The 20,738-nt window shown below is 41.0% G+C and overlaps 1 protein-coding gene across 8 annotated transcripts in view; it reads left to right on the forward strand.

Moving 5' to 3' along the window:
* ADGRA3 (adhesion G protein-coupled receptor A3) overlaps positions 1 to 20,738 on the forward strand; it is a 131,966-nt gene that overhangs the window by 90,141 nt on the left and 21,087 nt on the right. For 6 of the 8 annotated variants that reach the window (XM_007058106.4, XM_037897984.2, XM_043544577.1 and 3 more), the window contains 4 exons: positions 891 to 1,052; positions 1,337 to 1,540; positions 4,743 to 4,956; positions 5,177 to 5,385. In XM_007058106.4, coding sequence (XP_007058168.2) covers positions 891 to 1,052; positions 1,337 to 1,540; positions 4,743 to 4,956; positions 5,177 to 5,385 — 789 coding nt within the window. The remainder of the gene's footprint in view (positions 1 to 890; positions 1,053 to 1,336; positions 1,541 to 4,742; positions 4,957 to 5,176; positions 5,386 to 20,738) is intronic. The other 2 variants (XM_037897986.2, XM_037897987.2) reach the window with 2 other exon arrangements.

Below are 20,738 nucleotides of genomic sequence, written 5' to 3' on the forward strand. Positions count from 1 at the left end.
CCTGATCCTGCAAAGTATTGAGTGCCGCCCTCTCTCTGTTGACTTCACTGACAGTTGAGGGTGCTCAGCACCTTGCAGGATCAGTCCCTAGCAGAGCAGTGGAAAAGATGTGGCAAATCTTCACTTCCAGGTATGGACTTTCTTGTTTGAAAAGCTTAAAAATCTCACTGCTGTCTTCTTACCTGCTATTGTTAAAAAGTAACACCCCAGATTACAGTAACTGAATGAGGTCAGGTTTTTTTGTTTTGTTCATCTGACAGCATTCATATATAGTCTGTGTCACTGTTTCCTCTGTATGAGGCACTGATCCTGTAAAATCTTACAGATGTCCTTCACTTCATAGAGCACTTGGCAGTGCTCACAGTTAAGAATGTGCATAAATGTTTGCAGGCTTGGGGTCTAACTTAGGAAATTTCCAGGGCCGGGGGTAGAGGAGAGAGGAAGGTTGTGGCAAAAGAGGGAAAAAAAGAAAAACTTAAATTTCCAGAATTGACAGTGTCTGGTTATCAGAAATACCACCAAAAATTACTTTTAAATATTGAATAGATTAACGTTGAAGTTGATGGTAGCCCTCTTAAATGTCTCGTGCTCTTTTGCTTTTGGAGTATAGTAAATTTAACTGACAGAAGGGGAAAACAAAATATATTGTCTTAACAGTAATACTACAGTGAGGTAAATATCTGACTCTTAAAAGCCACTCCCGTAACATACCTGACAAATAATGGTTGATGTGGGAACAACTGGTTTTTTGGGTTTTTTTTAAGATGCTGACAGTGGTATTAGGTTTCCAATAATTCTGGCTTGAAAATAATCTTATGTTTCTTATTGATGTGCCAAAAGATGAATGACCGAAGCTGACATGGTGTTTTCTTATTTCTGTCCCATACTAGCTTGGTGATGTGATGGTGGACATTGCAAGTAACATTATGCTAGCTGATGAACGTGTTTTGTGGATGTCACAGAGAGAGGCCAAAGCTTGCACTAGAATTGTACAATGTTTACAGAGAATTGCTATGTATCGACTAGCAAATGGGGCTCAAGTTTACTCAACAGTAAGCATAAAGTTCCATTAATTTAAAATAAACATTTCTGGTTTATTTTGAAAAGTGAATTTTTTTTCATAGTTAATAGATTTTGACATTGTCTGATTTGTGCTTCGAGGTCTAGAATATTTGAGATTCCTAAAAGGAAAAAAAAATATTCCGACCAAATTAATCTGACAGTTATACAGAATGCTTTTCTGGTCTTTGTATAAAATTAATGTGAAGAATCCTTTGAAGATTGTTTTTATGTGGTATAAAGTTATTTATTGTCTATATGATTTTTCTTGTCACAGTACTCTCCAAATATTGCTCTGGAGGCTTATGTAATAAAGGCAACTGGCTTCACTGGGATGACATGCACTGTATTTCAGAAAGTGGCTGCATCAGACCGTACAGGACTTTCTGACTATGGGAGAAGAGATCCAGATGGAAACCTAGATAAGCAATTAAGCTTTAAGTGCAATGTTTCAAATACACTGTCAAGTTTGGCACTAAAGGTCTGATGCTCATTGTTTCTGTATTGGCTTATAAGACTTAGAGATTAATTAGTTGGAAAGTGGCTTAAATTAAGTTTCCAATGTTAAAATATTCTTACTGCATTGTAATACAGAACAGTTATTTAAGAACAAGAGTAGAGAAGCTATGAGAGGAATAAAGAAGTTGGTTTTGTGTTGCTTTTGGCTAAATTACTCAAAACAATTCTTAATGGACCGGTGTCTACATTAAAAAAAACACCACCAACACCATACTCTTAGGCTATATCTACACTACAGAGTTTTGTTGACAAAAGTTACGCTGTTGCATGTCCACACTATGTTCTTTGTGTCGGCAGAGTGCATCCACACTGAAAGCTCTTGTATCAACACAGAGAGCAGTGCACTGTGGGTAACTATCCCATTATGCAGCTGGCTGCAGGGTGCTTTGAGAAGGGTTTGCAACGCCTCATGTCTCTTTTGCCGACAGAACTGTGAAGTGTAGACAAGGCATTAGACACACACAGTATTTCAGCAGCATGGAAAGTGAATTACCTCCTGACCTCTTTTTAATGTTCAGTACATTTATTTTGGTATGCTGTCTGCATGTTACACTTAACTTTCAAGTTAAAAAAAGTAAGATACGTTGACTTAACTCAAATTTTTTACTTTGACACACGTCTAAACAAGTGTGTCTCATGGTGATTGAGGACATATACATATCTAGATAAATACTGACAGTGTGAAGGAGTACAAACTAGAAAACAAGTCTGACAGATTCATTTGCCTGTATATAGGGGGAAGTACTTAACTCTGACTCCATGGAAAATCCATTTGTGATTAACTGCCAGTGTAGCTTATCAATTTGCCATTATTGCTTCATATATTGGAGCTTCACTGCAGATATGTACTGTACCAATAACTTGTGTACAAAATTGTAGATAATGCCCAGTGCTTGAATTATGGGGGAAAAAAGTAGGAGGACCCCTTAATGAATATGAGCAGTCCTGCAGGCAATATGGAGCACGGTGCCAGGTAGTCCTCTGGCTGGCCCTTGTGCGTCTATTCTGTTCTATTCTCTGCTCTGCCAAGCTGAGTCTTCTCCCCTCTGCCCTAGCCTCCCACCGCCACTTCTGCCCTGCCTCTTTCCCTACCCCAACTGCCTCCTCCTCCCTTACCAATTAAATCCTGCCTTCTGCTCCGACCCCTAACTCTCCCTACCTATCCCTCCTGCCCTGCCCCAAACTCCCTGATTTCCCTTACCTGTTACCCCACCATCTTCTGCATCTGCCTTTTCCCCCTCCCAGGCTCCCCCTGTTGCACCCATCACAGCACTTCTTCTACCCCACTATCACTTACACCTGTCTGCCTTTTGCCCCTGCCTCCCCCCAGTCTTCTGCACTCAACAAACAACTCCATCTTCCCTGCTCTAGTCCTGCCTCCAGCTGCACCTGACACCATCCTGCCTCCCCTAGTCCTGCACTTGCACACCATCTTGCCCTACATCCACTCTGACTCTCCCTCACCCCACAGAGCCCTCTCCCCGGTGTGGAATTCCTGGAAGGGGTAAGGGCTGGATTTTTGCTCCCCTCATCCCCTCAGGTCCTCCTTCCATGACAGTTCTGTTCTCTGTCCTCATTCCCCTCTTGTAGGTCCCCAGGTCCTCCCCCCTACCCCGCCCATCTCTGGAAGTGGAGTGGTCGGGACCAGGCATGGCAGGCATGAACCAATCTCTGCTGAGCAGCTGGCTAGGGCACTGGACAGCACCTCTCTCTTGCTGATGGGATGAAGGGGCTTCTCCAACGGAGGCATTGGAGCCTGGTATCCACCAATAAATGCCAAGCATGCTCAGTGGGACCTGCTTCCTCTGGTCATGGAACCCCTTGCCCCTGCAGTGGTGGTGCCAGGGCTGCTGATTGGTCCAGCAGCTTTCTACTCCCTTTGCAGACCCTTCCCTCTCTGTGTCTCCCCACCATAGGTTTTTGGCACTTGTTGATGCTGCTCTCTCTGAAGCTCCTGGCCCTGCTGCTGGCCATACAGAGAAGAAGTAAGGGGGCCAAAACATGCCCCTCTGGTGCCTTTGAATAAGTCAGAAGTGGGGTAGCTCCTAAAAGTAGTAAGGGGGGCCTGGCCCCCTTAAGTCCCTCCTGTAATTCAAGCACTGATAATACCACTCCAAGTGAAACAATTACAGCATTTACCTTTACATCTGCCTGTGTGCATGTCTGGCATTTGGCCTTGCCTGTCATGTCTAGCTCCCAAGAGATCTCCCAAAACATTAGGCATAGGCACTGACTCTGTGGGTGCTCCAGGGCAGAGCACCCAAAGAAAAAAAATTTGTGAGTGCTTAGCACCCACCGGCAGCCAAGCTCCCGACCCCTCCCCTCAGTGCCTCGCCCACCAGTGGCCCTGCTGATCAACTCCTCCACCTCCCTCCCGGTTCCTCCCACCAGCCGTGGTTCAGCTTTGCAGGAGGCACGGGGGGGAGGAGGGGGGGCAGAGGAGAAGGGACAAGGTATACTTGGGGGAGGGGACAGAACTGGGTGGGGAAGGGGCAGGGGTTTGAGGGAAGGGGTGGAGTGGGGGCGGGGGCCTGGGTCGAACAGACCTACCCCACCATGTAGAGAGACTATGACTGTAGGAACTTGTTATTAACAATTTGAGCTTTACTGGCTACCAGAAAGGTAACTATGTACTAAATCTCCCACCATCTTAAGAACGTAAGAACGGCCATACTGGGTCAGACGAAAGGTCCATCTAGCCCAGTATCCTGTCTTCCGACAGTGGCCAAAGCCAGGTGCCCCAGAGGGAATGAACAGAACAGGTAATCCTCAAGTGATCCATTCCCTGTCGCTCATTCCCAGCTTCTGGCAATGATTAACAAATAATTCTATGTTAAAGGGTGTTTTAAGGTTTTTAGTTAAAGCATGTTTTGGTGGATTATTGGAAGCACTACAGTCCTGAGCTCTGTATAAACTTTGTTTCCTTCAGACACTGTTGAAAGGAAAAGGAGTACTTGTGGCACCTTAGAGACTAACAGTTAGTCTCTAAGGTGCCACAAGTACTCCTTTTCTTTTTACGGATACAGACTAACATGGCTGCTACTCTGAAACCTGTTGAAAGGAAGAAAGCCCAACACTGATGAACTGGAGGAGCTTCTAAATAAGACCAAAAAATCCCTTTTTTGGTCAGAGATTAATACTTCTTAAAATCTGTTTGTTTATAGAACACAATTGTAGAGGCTTCTATTCAGCTGCCACCCTCCCTTTTTACACAAAAGCAGAAAAGAGAAATTAGGCCAACAAATGAGTCCATCTACAAGCTTCAACTTATTGCATTTCGCAACGGAAAACTTTTCCCAGCAACAGGAAATTCAACAAATCTGGCAGATGATGGGAAACGACGTACAGTAGTAACACCAGTTATTCTCACCAAGATAGGTTTGTTTTTGGTTATTATTACATTTGTATGACCTTAGAAGAATGCCAAAGCTTTAGAAACCTGATCCTTGACATTATATTCAAGAGGTGTACTAATGTTTCAATTAGCACACCTCTAAGAATCAGATATTATCCGGCATTAATATTTACAGTGTGTGTTGAAAATTAAACATTTAAACATTTTTATATAAAATCAATTCCATATTTTTTTTCCAAATAGATGGTTTAAGCCTAGCCAATCACCACATTGCTATTAACGTGACACTGCGACGTATTGCTCATGGAGCAGATGCTGTTGCGGCACAATGGGACTTCGATCTGCTCAATGGACAGGGAGGATGGAAGTCTGATGGATGTCACATTATCTCTTCAGATGAAAACATTACCACCATTCAGTGCTACTCCCTCAGTAACTATGCAGTCTTGATGGTATGGTATTTATTAAGGTTTTTTAATTTAATCAGAAATAAAAAATGTTCAGGAAAAATATAGAGGGTAAATGTTTTGTGTTTAGTATAATAAAATATTGTGGGAGTGGGGGGTATCCTCACACAAACCAACTTCAGAACAATTTTCACTTGTTTGTATTGGTTTAGATGTTGGCATAAAGTATGGTTGAAAATGGTAGACTGGCAACACTGTAAATTTTACTGCAGAATATTTTAAAGACACAATAGGTTTTTCTTATGAAACCTTTCAGTATGGTACTATGATATATAAATCTATTCTAATGATCTAATAATTGTCAGTCTGCTTTTGTGAACTTTAGATTCCAAGTCTAACAATGACCGCCTCAAATGAAGAATAGTAGGCAGCAGAGAAAATAATAGGAATAACTTCTAGGCAACAATAGAACGTGTCAGGTTAGTTTTAGTGTCTATGGATATGAGGTTTTTGTCCATTTCCACACCCTGGCTTAGAGCCACTGAATGAATATTGGTATAAAATGCCTATTCATGATCATACTTCCTAGAAAAGTGGATGAATATATGAATATAAGAAAAAAGATTATGGTGTTTAGTTACTACACAAGTCAACGTACAGTATTTGTTAAAGACATTCCTACAAGTATTTTGATTTGAATGTCTCCCACGTATTGAGCTCAGTAAAATTACACCAGTTCTGAAATACAGTGGCAGGAATGAAATAGTGAATTGAGGGAAGTTCTTTCCTCATCGTAGGTTAACTTTTTGTCACTGCTTGTTCCCAGAAGACCCCTTCTCCCTAACTTAGCAAACAGTTGGTATTCTTCCTAAATGAACGTCTCCCAAGATATCGGTGTTTGGGGAAAAGGCAAAGAAACATTTTGTTTCTGACAGGTAAAGTGACAAGGACTCTGCTTGTCTGCTTTCTTGTGCTGCTCTGATGGTTCCTGTCACAGAGTTATAAGAGCAGACCTCTAACAAACGAAAGTATAGATTGGGATATAATATTGAGAACATCAGTATAAGAGGAAATCAGGTGAAATGCTAATAATAAATAACATTTAGAAGTTATACTTGCAAAATTAAATTTCATAGAAGTAATATTATCAGTATTTATTACATTTGAGAAGCTACATATGGTCTTAAAAATAAGTCAAACATTCTCTCCAAATCATGTTTTGAAGGAAAAAGAATAATTTAGGATAAGTAATGCATGAAAAATGTGGTGGCTTTTTATTATTATTTAGCAGAACAAACTGTTAAACTTAAAAAAAAAAAAGATTAATAAAAGAGAAGATTAAATGGTAGAATACCAAAAAGCAGTTTTTTAAAGGGGGAGACTTTGTAAGATTTGGCATGATGCCATAGTGTATGAAGCCTTTTAAATGGAAGATCTCTTAAATGAAAAGTTGCTATTTTTGAACAGTTGAAGGTACTTTCATCATTACAATCCTAGAATTGGATACTCTATTCTTTTATCTTTTTTACATTTAATCATCTAAAATGTAATAGACTTTTTAAAACCTGAAATATGTTATCTATGCTTGTTCAACTTACGTTCAAGGAGGGATTTTACTTGAAGTTAAATATAATTCTGCCACCTGGAGGAAAGAAAATTAAGGAGATGCACAATCTATATGTTTGCATAGACCATTAATCTTACTAGATTTCTGTATTTGCACGTAAAGATTACATGGAACATTGTTGCTATGAGTTGCATACACAAATTTAAGTTTCCACAGGAAAAAAAATATTTTGGTTTAAGGTGACAAAGCTAGAAAATGACACTTAAGGATTTGAGCCTCAGTGCCTGAACACAACTTAATGAAGAAAAATTACAGTGAGCTTTGTTGTAATTTTGTATTTTGACAGCAGAGCTGGAAGAAAGTGGTGTTTCTCATTAATGAACTTGCTTATTCAGAGACTTCTCCTTCAGCTCTAACTTTCCCTTATAGGAAGGGTGATTGTGTAGTTTTTTTCTCTTAAATTAATTGTTTATTACAGTGCCGTTATTTAAGGCTTTAACATTGGACAAATATCAAAAGATTTGATTTAGATAAGCATGAGAACTTATGATAGTTTTTCAGAACTGCCACACCATTTGAGCAGTTACCTTCCCCAAGCAGACATGAATCTCGCTTAACCTTTTGATACAATTGCTCCATTTTACAACCTTTAGAAATTGTAGACAGTTTACTTTCTGTTTTTCAATTAATGTTTTTTGTTTAACTACTTTTTAGTTGTGAAGACTGTAAGGCACGCAAGTAATATTTGTGCCGTTATCTGAATCCCAGTACTTTGCATTTCTACGTGCAAGATTATGGGATGTGGTGAGACCACTGTGCTAGAGATGTATAGGGAAATATTATTTCTATTTTCTCCTGTAATCTACCTCTCTGTATGTATTTCAGAACATTACACTATATCTTCTCTACATCTACACTAATTATGAGGAGAGACATAGTGCATACCCAGTTCTAGCTGTTTAATGAGCTGGAGCATAAGTATGATTTTTATAGAAGTAATGTGTCGAACAAATGTTCAATCAATTCATTAATCTGAACTAATAGTACAGGAAGCTTCATGTGGCTTGGTGAGTTCTGTGGGCTATGAAGTGCTTGCAGTGGGAGGAGCCCATAACCACTGGCCGGTTACAAGTACCCTTCAGTTTCATCTAGTTAATTCTAGTTGTACATGTCCAGAAACAAGAAGAGTCTGTCACAGATTTGCCAATAGAAACAAAACTGCCGAGAATCACGGTCTGTTGGACTTAAGACAAGATAGTACTGGCCAAGCAGTAAATCCTGCCTATGCTGTAATGATGGAGAATCAAAGTTGCAATGAAGTTCTTAGTCTGAAATGAGGTATTTTTACAGCTAAGTTTAAGACAAGAGTTGGATTCTGGAATATTAGAATACTTTGGAGCACAGGGAGGCTGATAAAGATTATAACAGAAATGTAAATCTTTGGCCTAAGTGTACTTGGACAGAGTGAGATGAGATGGACTAGATGAGGCAAATTATCAGAGGAAGGTATGATGGTTTTATAATCTGGAAGAGAAGATGACACACCAGGAAGGCACAGCCTTATTACAAATCAAGGAAGCTGCTAAAGTACTGAAGAATGGGAATCTGTAACTCTAGAATATTGACTGCATGCTTTGATGAACCATGCAAAAAGTCAGAGGTTATGTTATGCACCAACAAATTATACCGATGAACGGATCAGGCTGTTTCTATGTAAGCTTGCAGAGCATCCTTGGCAAGATCAACACTTATGAGGTTTCAGAGTAACAACCGTGTTAGTCTGTATTCGTAAAAAGAAAAGGAGTACTTGTGGCACCTTAGAGACTAACCAATTTATTTGAGCATGAGCTTTCGTGAGCTACAGCTCACTTCATCGGATGCATACTTATGACGTTGTTAACCTCATGGGAGAGCTAAATGCACAGGTTGATGGCAATAATATTGGATATGAGCGCATTATGGGCAGACATGGCATCCCAGGGCAGATTGACAATGGAGAATGTTTTGTTCTGCTCTGCAGCCTAAACGGTCTTTGTATTGGGGATACACTGTTTCCATGTGAGGAAAGAGACAAACTGACATGGAGATCAAATTATGGCTTCACCCAGAAACAGCTTGATCATATTGCCATTAATATGCACTGGAGATAAATGTTGGGTGCCAGGGTGTACACGAGTGCTGAGTTCTTTTTATTGGAACAATCAAAACTAAAGAATTTAACACCGTGTGAGGTAGAGGATATGTACGATACGAGAAAGTTAGTGGATCCAGAAGTGAAGACACATTTCAAGCTGCAGCTTAGCAATAGATCTGAATAGCTAAAAACATGGATGGTCATAGAAGAACAGTGACAATTTTTCAAAGAAGTAATTGTGAATGCTACCAGGATCACAGTAGAGGTAAGAAGATCTAAGAAAAGAATGGCTCCAACCAAATACACGGAGGCTTGTTGAAGAGAGGAAATAATTAAGAGAATTCAGTAAGAATGAGACAGCAGCAAAAGAGCTATTCTGCAACAAGTATATGCGGACAAAGACGGAAGCTAAAAAATCAGCCAGAAGAAGTGAGAGAATGGATGGAAAATAAAGCAATAGAAGCCAAAGAGCCATACAAGAGAAGAAAGAAAAGGAGTACTAGTGACACCTTAGAGACTAACCAATTTATTTGAGCATAAGCTTTTGTGAGCTACAGCTCACTTCATCGGATGCATTCTGTGGAAAATGAGGAGATTTATATACATGCAGAACATGAAAAAATGGGTGTTATCATACACACTGTAAGGAGAGTGATCACTTAAGATGAGCTATTACCAGCAGGAGAGCGGGGGAGAGAAAACCTTTTGTAGTGATAATCAAGGCGGGCCATTTCCAGCAGTTAACAGGAACGTCTGAGGAGCAGTGAGGGGTGGGGGAAATAAACATGGGGAAATAGTTTTACTTTGTGTAATGACACATCCACTCCCAGTCTCTGTTCAAGCCTAAGTTAATTATATCCAGTTTGCAAATTAATTCCAATTCAGCAGTCTCTTGTTGGAGTCTGTTTTTGAAATCTTTTTGTTCTAATATTGCAACCTTTAGGTCTGAAATCGAGTGACCAGAGAGATTGAAGTGTTCTCCGACTGGTTTATGAATGTTATAATTCTTGACATCTGATTTGTGTCCATTTATTCTTTTACGTAGAGACTGTCCAGTTTGACCAATGTACATGGCAGAGGGGCATTGCTGGCACATGATGGCATGTATCACATTGGTAGATGTGCAGGTGAACGAGCCTCTGATCGTGTGGCTGATGTGATTAGGCCCTGTGATGGTGTCCCCTGAATAGATATGTGGGCACAGTTCGCAATGGGCTTCGTTGCAAGGATAGGTTCCTGGGTTAGTTGTTCTGTTGTGTGGTGTGTGGTTGCTGGTGAGTATTTGCTTCAGTTTGGGGGGCTGTCTGTAGGCAAGGACTGGCCTGTCTCCCAAGATTTGTGGGAGTGATGGGTCGTCCTTCAGGACAGGTTGTAGATCCTTGATGATGCTTTGGAGAGGTTTTAGTTGGGGGCTGAAGGTGTTGGCTAGTGGCGTTCTGTTATTATCTTTATTGGGCCTGTCCTGTAGTAGGTGACTTCTGGGTACTCTTCTGGCTCTGTCAGTTTGTTTCTTCACTTCAGCAGATGGGTATTGTAGTTCCCCATGTTTATTTCCCCCACCCCCCACTGCTCCTCGGACATTCCTGTTAACTGCTGGAAATGGCCCACCTTGATTATCACTACAAAAGGTTTTCTCCCCCCCGGTCTCCTGCTGGTAATAGCTCATCTTAAGTGATCACTCTCCTTACAGTGTGTATGATAACACCCATTTTTTCACGTTCTGTGTGTATATAAATCTCCTCACTGTATTTTCCACTGAATGCATCCGATGAAGTGAGCTGTAGCTCACAAAAGCTTATGCTCAAATAAATTGGTTAGTCTCTAAGGTGCCACTAGTACTCCTTTTCTTTCTGCGAATACAGACTAACACGGCTGCTACTCTGATACAAGAGAAGAGATTCTTAAAAGCTTTTTCTAGTCTCCAGACAACTGTCATCACAACTCCTAAACTGTTGTGGCATTGTGAAGGCCCAAAATGTTACAATTTTAACCAGAGAGGAAGGACAGAAAGCCCATTGGATGGGACATTCTAGCTGCTTGAGTACAGCCTGGTAATCTTTAACACATTGAGGGATCTGAAGAAATAGCAGACTTACCTATATCACTAGAAGTAATTGCGTTTGAGGAAGTAACTGAAGAGTGGTAAGGGATAAGACACCAGGGTATGATAAGATAGATGCTGAAATGTTAAAAGCTGGAGAGGCAGTGATGGTAAATTATTATGTGCAAGTTGTACAGAATGTTTGGGAAAAAGAGAGCTGTCCTAAAGACTGGAGAACGTGTCATCTGTAGAAATCCCTAAAAAGGATGACCAGCTAATTTGTGCTAATTTGTGTACATTGGGGTGACGCTTCTATTTGTAGCTGGAAAAGTGTTTTGCATTATTATTTTGAGTAGGATGAAAACAGCTATTAGTGAAGTACTCCGGAAAAAACAGACTAGATTTTGATCTTGTAGGTAGTGTTCAGACCAGATTTACACCTTGAGAAGACTTACAGAAAAAGGTTTTAAATACTAGCAGAAGATGGTTTTTACGTCCTTGATTTTACAAAAGCATTTGATAGCAGCTTCCAGAGAAGCCATCTGGAAGATCCTGAGATGCTATGGAATTCCAGCAAAGATTCTTTCTTAAGGTCTGATCCACACCCCATTGAAGTCAATGGGAATCTTTACATTGACTTCAGTGGGTTCTGGATCATGCTTGTATCCTGTTGCAATATGCATACTTAGAATATTTCCTCAGAAGACCATTCTTGCTGCCTCTGATAAATGTTGTTCTCCTCCTCTGAGTTCCCCTAACATGTCACTGTCTTTCTAATAATGTGTTCATTCCAGATGCTAAATTAAAAAATGGATGTTTTTTGTTGTTTGGTTGGTTGATTTTGTTTGTTTTTTTGGTGCCTTATTGCACTGAAAATTCCTGTCTTATTTTTTTCTGGCAAGACTCTTAGTGTTGTTGCTTCCCAGATTTGTACCTCCCATTTCGCTCATATTTTCTTCAGCTATATTATCTTGAGTTTTTCCAAGTGGTCTCATTCCATCTGATGGAATTTCTACTATTTTTTTTTTATTTAAAAAGTACTTTATATGTAATGCCATATTAAAATAACATTTTGGTTGCAAATTCAAGCAATTCAAAATTAGAAAATGCCAGAATTAACATAGCTCAAACAACCTTAATTATGTCCCTTTGAGTGTATGATAGTCTTTAATTACATGATCATAAACTATTTATACTATAGGATCCCTGCCTCAATTACTGGACGGGTGGACAGTGGAAGAGGCAGAGGATTACAAGAGGGGAGAGAATATCTCCTGTGAATAGGGTGTTGGATTCAGTCCCAGGAAAGTTGAATCCTATTCATGGCTCTGCCCCAAACTTTCTATTTAATGGTTGGAAAGACTGTCATAGTGCATATGCACAGAAGGACCAAATTAAGATTGCATAATGCATGAACCAGAGGGTTCATTTAGAGGGAGTGGATCAGGTTCCTAGGTGGGTCAGCTGATAACCACTGGGAATCTCTGGTGGGCATGTCCCAAGTTATTTATTGAAAACTATATGATCCAGTATCTGTTTTATAAATGTATTTAAGTTAATAAAGATCAAATCAAGACAGCATATTGCTAACACAAATCTACTACAAATGCCACTAAACTGTTAATTAATATAATTATATTAAGGTCAGGTCAATGAGTTAACAGTGATAATGGATTGAATCAATGGGTTCTCAACCTTTCCAGACTACTGTACCCCTTTCAGAAGTCAGATTTGTCTTACGTACCCCCCCCAAGTTTCACCTCACTTAAAAACTACTTGCTTACAGAATCAGATATAAAAATACAAGTGTGTCACAGCACACTATTACTGAAAAATTGCTTGCTTTCTCATTTTGTCTGTGAAATCTTAGTTTTTACTGACTTCGCTAGTGCTTTTTTTGTAATGTAACCTGTTCTAAAACTAAGCAAATATCTAGATGAATTGATATACTCCCTAGAAGATCTCCATGTACCTCCAAGGGTACACGTACCACCGATTGAGAATCACTAGTCTAGCACACTTTCTCAGTATCTGGAGTGCAATTACAATGGACAAAAATGGGTGATGAACATCATTCATTCTAGCTATACAATAGTTTACATCCCTGCGTCCCTCCAAAACCCTCTTCCCCACCTCCTCTTGGGGACCATTCTCATGAGAACATTCTCAAACAAGAAGTGGAATCTCTCTTACAGTGAGTAGTGATAGAGTGGGTTCCTCTTCAATATCAAGGGAGTGTTTTTTACTCAACATACTTCCTAGTACCCAAAAAGAAGGGCATTTGGAGAGCCATTTTTGATCTCTGCCATCTCAATTGCTTTATTTGCAAACTCAAGTTTTGTGTGGCCATGTTGTCATCTATAATTCCATCCCCTGGAAAAGGACATGTGGTTTACAGCTCACTCCATGAAGGACGCCTACTTTCACATGGACATCCACCCCTCTCATAGATGCTTTCTCATGTTCATGGTGGGCTCCACTTTCAATACAGTGTACTCCCTTTCAGCATTGCTACTGCCCCCACAGTCTTTACCAAGGTTTTCTCTGTAGTAGCAGCCGATATCAGATGCTGTGGTTTCATGGTCTTCCTCTACCTTGACTATTTGGCTGCTTGTCACCAGGTCACTCCAGGAGGCCCATGCATTGACTTCAACACTGCTGCAACTCCTCTCTTTTTTGGGGGTCAGTGTAAACGCTGAAAAATCTTTCCTCGCCGCAGACTTTAGACTTCATTGGGGCATCATTAAATTCAATCACACCAAGGGCTTACCTGCCAAGGGAGAGGTTTCAAGCTATGAGCGATATCATAGACCACATCATAAGCAACTCCTGAGTGTCTGTCAGTATCTATCTCTCTTTCCTAGGCCATATGGCTTCATGCACTTGTCATGCCATTTGTAAGACTCCACCTTCATTGTCCACAAGCGTGGCACCAAACTGTGTACTCAGCAGACTGACAGTTCATGAGCACCATAGTGACTGTTTGCACAAAAGCAATATTGTCCCTGTTATGTTGGAAAAATCCCTGCCAGGTATGTGTCAGTGTTCCCTTCCTTGCCTCTGCACTGGACAGGCCGACCATTACTGACATATCCATTTTAGGTTGGGGAGCCCACATGGACAGCCATATAGCACAATGCACCTGGACTTCTCGAGAGTCCAGGAAGTACATCAGTGTTCTAGAGCTGCGAGCAGTTTGAAGGGCTTGCAAAGCCTGTCTCCTGATCATTCAAAGTCACCATGCCCTCATAACATTAGATAACATCACAACCGTCTTTTACATCAACAAACAGGAGCGAGATCCATCCCCCTGTGTGCAGAAGCAGATTGTGGAACTAGTGCATTAGTAATCCCATTATGCTGTTGGCAGTCTACCTCCCAGGAAACCAGAATGTGATAGTGGACTCTCAGGAGACACTTTGCTGTCGATTACAAGTGGGAGCTACATGACTCTGGTGAACAATATTTTTGCTCTATGTGGGACTCCTACCAGGGATCTGTCTGCCTTCCAAACAAACAGGAAATGCAACATATACTTTTCCAGAGGAACCCTAAGTCACCACTCACAGGGTGATGCTTTACTCCCTCCAAGGTCAGATCATCTAAACTGTGCCTTCCCTCCATGATCACTCCTGTGCAAGATTCAGAAGGACAGGGCACAAGTCATTCTCATTACCCCTTACTGACCCATACAGTTTTGGTTCCCGAACCTCCTACACTTGTCATCTCAGGCACTGATCATTATTCAAACATTTCCCAATCTCTTCACTCAGGAGACCAGCAAGGTCAAGCATTCCTACGTCCCACATCCACTTCATCTCAGAGCCTTGGTTTAGGATTGGCATTCTCCTTAGAACAACCGTGTTCTGAAGCTATATAGAACATCCTTTCTAATAGTAGGAAGAATTCTACTAGAAAATGATTCCTAGCCATCTAAGCGCATCATAGACATATACCTTCAGAAGTTGCAGATATTTCTCTCATACTGTATTCTTTCCTTAAAGACAGCAGATTCATCCATCAGCTCCTTACGGGTCCATTTGGCAGCAGTCACTGCATGCCATCCCCCTTCACAGGGCTACTTGATCTTCATGCACACAGTGATTAGCAGATTCTGAAAAAGCCTAATCAGAACCTTTTCCATGTTTGTTTTTAAAGCCTACTCCTCAATGGGACTTGAACTTTATTATCTAAGTACTCAGTATGCCTCCTTTTGAACCATTAACTTCTCACTCCATGTCTCTCCTATCCATGAAGGTTGCATTCCTCGTAGCCATCATCTCAGCCGAGAGGGTTGGTCAGCTTGGAGAGCTGATGACAGATCCTCCTTACACTACATTCCATAAGGACAAAGTTTCATTATGTTTACATCCTAAATTCACCCCAAAGTTGTCTTGAATTTCACCTGAACCAGTCTATCCACTTACTAAAACCACGCTCGTGGTCAGAAGAAAGGACATTCCATTCCCTCAACGTTCAGCGAGCCTGAACCATTTACCTGCAGAGAACAAAACTAGCTATGAAGCCTTCTAGACTATTTGTTGCCTTAATGGAAAGGGTCTGGGGTCCGGCTATATCCTCTCAAAGAATCTCAAAATAGATCTTGGACTGTTTTTTGTTTTGCTATCAGCTGTCTAATCTTTCCTCCCTCCTCCTGAGGTAAGAGCTCATTCCTCAAAAATGCCAGCAACATCTATGGCATTGCTTCAAGAGGTGCTGTCAAGCTGTCTGGAGTGACTCAAGCATGAGTACCAACTTGGGCCAGATTGTTCAGAAGCAGAGCACAAACCCCAAACGGGTTGTGAATTCTATACTTAGATTTCACCAACCAAGTATCAAGTGTAAACTCCTCAGGCACTATAACAGGCTAACCATGGAGTCACAGGCAGTCCCCTTGGGTACTCGAGTCTGTTTGTCACCTAGGCAAGCTTGCCTTTGTGATAGATGGTCCTTTACACCAATAATCACAATAATATTCAGATTAATCCCAATCCCAGTCCCAAAAGACCAGTCACTTACCCCAGGTCAATTGCATTGTAGATTTTACACCAAAGATAACACTTGTAGACAATCCTATCATTAACTAAAGATTTCTTAACTATGAAGAAGAAATGGGTTGTTTACAAGTTTAAATCAGATAAACATAAACCCACAAATGAGTGACAGTCTTAAATTTCAAAAGGTAATAGCAACTTCTATAATAAGCAAGCTGTATATGTCCTTCGGGGCTAACCCAGGCCAAACACGGGGTATCTCTTGTTTAGGCTTAGTAATCCTTGCCCTTCAGAGTCCAAACAGTATAAAGATATAGTTTCTTCTTGTCAGGGATTTTTATTCCCTTCCACCAGAGTTCAAGCTGATGGGTGAGTCAATATGCACATCTCCTCATGGGTGTGGCAGGAAGTATTCAAGAAAGTCTGTCTTTTGTTCTCTGATATTCCACAATGGTTTGTTTCTCTGTGGGTCTTCTTTGTTGGGCAAGAGATAACACCTCCTGTGGTAAAACTGGTATTTCATATTTGGTAGTGCTTGTCTCCTGACAAATGGTTTATAGCAGTGGCTCTGAAACTTTTTTACTGGTGATCCCTTTCACATAGAAAGCCTCTGAGGCGACCCCCCCTTATAAATTAAAAACACTTTTTAATATATTTAACACTATTATAAATGCTGGAGGCAGAGCGGGGTTTGGGGTGGGGGTTGACAGCTCGCGACCCCCCATGTAATCACCTCGTGACCCCATGAAGGGTCCCGACACCCAGTTTGAGAACCCCTGATTTACAGTTTCAGAGCAAATACTTTTAGTTACAGAGCAAACACTGAAATATTACCTTATAACATGGGTGCAGCTACCATAAGTGAGACTAATGCACATGGCAACTTAAAGCATTTCATAAAGTTTAAACATATTCTTATAAACCTAACACCTATTTTAACAGTGCTAACACAGAGCTGAGATAGACTGTTTTCCAGCTATGAGTTTGTCAGTGCTAATTTGAGGCCTAAGAGGCTTGACATGAGCTGACACCTGGTCTGCCAGAGTCACAGGTGCCTCTGCTTGAGATTTCCATCTACACATTTGCGAGACACTATGCCTTGGTACAGGACTCCTTGGCTAATGCATATTTTGGAATGTCAGTCCTTCATTCGGCTCTGCCATCTACAATCTCTCACCCTCCTCCTTTTTGAGTACTGCTTGTCAGTCACCCCCAGTATAGTAGACATAGGAACCAGCACTCAAAGAAGAAGAGAAAGTTACTTACCTTATAGTAACTGGAGGCTCTTTGAGATGTGGAGTCCTTATCTGTATTCCCCTACCCACTTTCCTTCCCCTCTGCTTTTGATCTTCTCTGATTTGAGATAAAGAAGGAACTGGAGAGGAGGTTGGTCCACCCAGCCTTCTATCTCCTCAGTCAGTGGCATGAGGTGAGCCAGGGCCCATGTGTGGACCAACGGATACTGCTCTCAGAACTCTCCAGCTCTGGGCAAATGGCATGCTTGCATACCAACACTGGAATACAGATAGGGGACCACACATCTCGAACCTCCAGTTACATAAGGTAAGTATCTTTCTCTCATTTATAATGGCTAATCTATTCTCCCCACCCCAAAAAACAAAAACAAACCCACAAATACAGACTTTAACAAAATACTCTGAAAAGTGGATGTTTAGCAGCTCTCACTCAAATTATAGCGAACAGCTTGCCTTCTCTGGACATTTTCACGCAACACTATATTCAAAGATTTTACAACACAGCGTTTTAGGGCTATTTAAATTTGGGGACTGTTCTTTCTGGTGCTTCCTCATGAGATCTTTGCATGCAATAATACATGTATGCACTCAGCCACACATTCGCACCCTAAAATAATAAAAAGGCTGGGCCATCTCCCAACTAATAAATACAAAACGACAAAATAAAAAGAGGGAAAAAAAGAGAAAAAAGGAGTTAGAACCCTTCCGCTCTCATGGCTGTGAAACTCATATGACATCAAGATCTCTGTCAAGCATTCTTAAAACTACAGTACCCACCTGCTGAAGTGAAAAAACAGATTGACAGAGCCAGAAGAGTACCCAGAAGTCACCTACTACAGGACAGGCCCAACAAAGAAAATAACAGAACACCACTAGCCATCACCTAAAACCCCAACTAAAACCTCTCCAGTGCATCATCAAAGATCTACAACCTATCCTGAAAGACGATCCGTCACTCTCACAGATCTTGGGAGACAGACCAGTCCTCACATACAGACAGCCCCCCAACCTGAAGCAAATACTCACCAGCAACCACACACCAAAAACACTAACCCAGGAACCTATCCTTGCAACAAAGTCCAATGCCAACTTTGTCCACATATCTATTCAAGTGACACCATTATAACACCTACTCACATCAGCCATGCCATCAGGGGCTCATTCACCTGCACATCTACCAATGTGATACATGCCATCATTTGCCAGCAGTGCCCCTCTGCCATGTACATTGCCAGACTGGACAGTCTCTACACAAAAGAATAAATGGACACAAATTTGACATCAGGAATCATAACATTCAAAAACCAGTCGGAGAACACTTCAACTTCTCTGGTCACTCCGTAACAGACTTAAAGGTAGCAGTTTTGCAACAGAAAAGCATCAACATCAGACTCCAATGAGAAACTGCTGAACTGGAGTTAATTTGCAAACTAGATACCATTATCTTGGGCTTGAACAGAGACTGGGAGTGGCTGGGTCATTATACAAATTGAATCCATTTCCCCATGTTAAGTATCCTCACACGTTCTTGTCGACTGTCTGAAATGGGCCATCTTGATTATCACTACAAAAGTTTTTTTTTTCTCCTGCTGATAATAGCTCATCTTAATTAATTAGCCTCTTAGAGTTGGTGTGGCAACTTCCACCTTTTCGTGTTCTGTGTATGTATGTATATCTTTGTACTATATGTTCCATTCTGTGCATCTGATGAAGTGGGCTGTAGTCCACGAAAGCTTATGCTCAAATAAATTTGTTAGCCTCTAAGGTGCCACAAGTACTCCTGTTCTTTTTGTGGATATAGACTAACACAGCTGCTACTCTGAAACCTGTCATATGACATAGAAGTTGTAAATGCAGTCAAGGGGATCAGGCAATGAAGTAGCTGTCATGGTACTTCATGTTTCCAGGGTCTTTGGGTACTGGGAGACTGGTCAGGCTGGTGTAGCCATGGTTTTGACTTCCAGGGAGCTAAGAATGTCAGTCTCTGATCAGGTGTCTTACTGGTCTGAAAGACTACGAGTCCTTTTGCATTTACCTTGCTGTATATCAGGGGTAGGCAACCTATGGCATGCGTGCCAAAGGCAGCACGCGAGCTGATTTTCAGTGGCACTCTCACTGCCCGGGTCCTGGCCACTGGTCCGGGGAGCTCTGGATTTTAATTTAATTTTAAATGAAGCTTTTTAAAACATTATTTACTTTACATACAACAGTAGTTTAGTTATATATTATAGACTTATAGAAAGAGACCTTCTAAAAACGTTAAACTGTATTACTGGCACGCAAAACCTTAAATTAGAGTGAATAAATGAAGACTCTTCACACCACTTCTGAAAGGTTGCAGACCCCTGCTGTATATCATTGTGGTTCTAGCTTGCTTCCCCATACAGTACCTTCCACGAGGTCTCTGGGCCTCAGGTGTGAAATACGCTTGAAGCCCTAAAACATGGTCCCTTCACATCGAAGTGGCAAGTTTTGGTCAAATGTGAGTTTGGGAACGTCACACATAAGACAGCAGTTTCCTTAAAATAGCCATTTTGCAACCATATTCTGTGTGAATCCCGAAATATCAAAAATGAAAAACATGAAGCCAGCTTTGAGGGAGTTGCCCTAGTTCAGTGACACGTGGTAACAGCATCCCAAAGAAGGCCTCAAAAAGGTCCATTAAAAAATTGTCTAATGGAAACAACCATTTCATCACGCATTCCTCAGCATTTCTTTATTATAAATTTAGATATGTCTGGACAGCTGTTGACAGCAACAAGAGAATTGGGGAACTGACCATTGAGCCTTAACTGGGTAAAAGTGCACAACTACCCTTTAGTGTAGTTTACCTTTAAGTTTATACTAGATCTGTATTCTCATATACATTATTTCTCACAATAAGCAACTTTAATTCTAACGGTTCCTGAAAAGTTTTGAATGCTTATCTGTGCAATCTCAACATCCTTTTAATGTAACTTTTATTATTTATTATTATACATATACAAACTCATCTAGCCATTTTGTCACTATCAGTACTAAAAAAAAGGACATATATACAACAATTTAGTGGGTTTTTGGAATATTATCATACTTAAATTTCAGGTCTCCATATCTGTACCTTGAAGAGTTGTTTTTAGTAATCTTAGCCATTTTACAAAAAATATATGTATAGTATTAATATCAGTTACAGAAATGTAATAGTAATTCAAATGACTTTTTTACTGCTTGTGCTAACCAAACAGATATAAGTACTATGTGTGTTGAATGCAGGGCCAGCTCTAGGCACCAGCAAAACAAGCAGGTGCTTGGGGTGGCACATTTCTAGGGGCGGCATTCCGGCGCTGGGAGGCAAGCCTGGGAGGGAGGAGAAGCCGAGCAGCAGCGCGCTCGGGGAGGCAGCGGTGGTGGAGCGGAGGCGAGCTGG

This window comes from Chelonia mydas, chromosome 4, assembly GCF_015237465.2.
Source record: "Chelonia mydas isolate rCheMyd1 chromosome 4, rCheMyd1.pri.v2, whole genome shotgun sequence".
In the NCBI taxonomy this organism is placed as follows: domain Eukaryota; kingdom Metazoa; phylum Chordata; order Testudines; family Cheloniidae; genus Chelonia; species Chelonia mydas.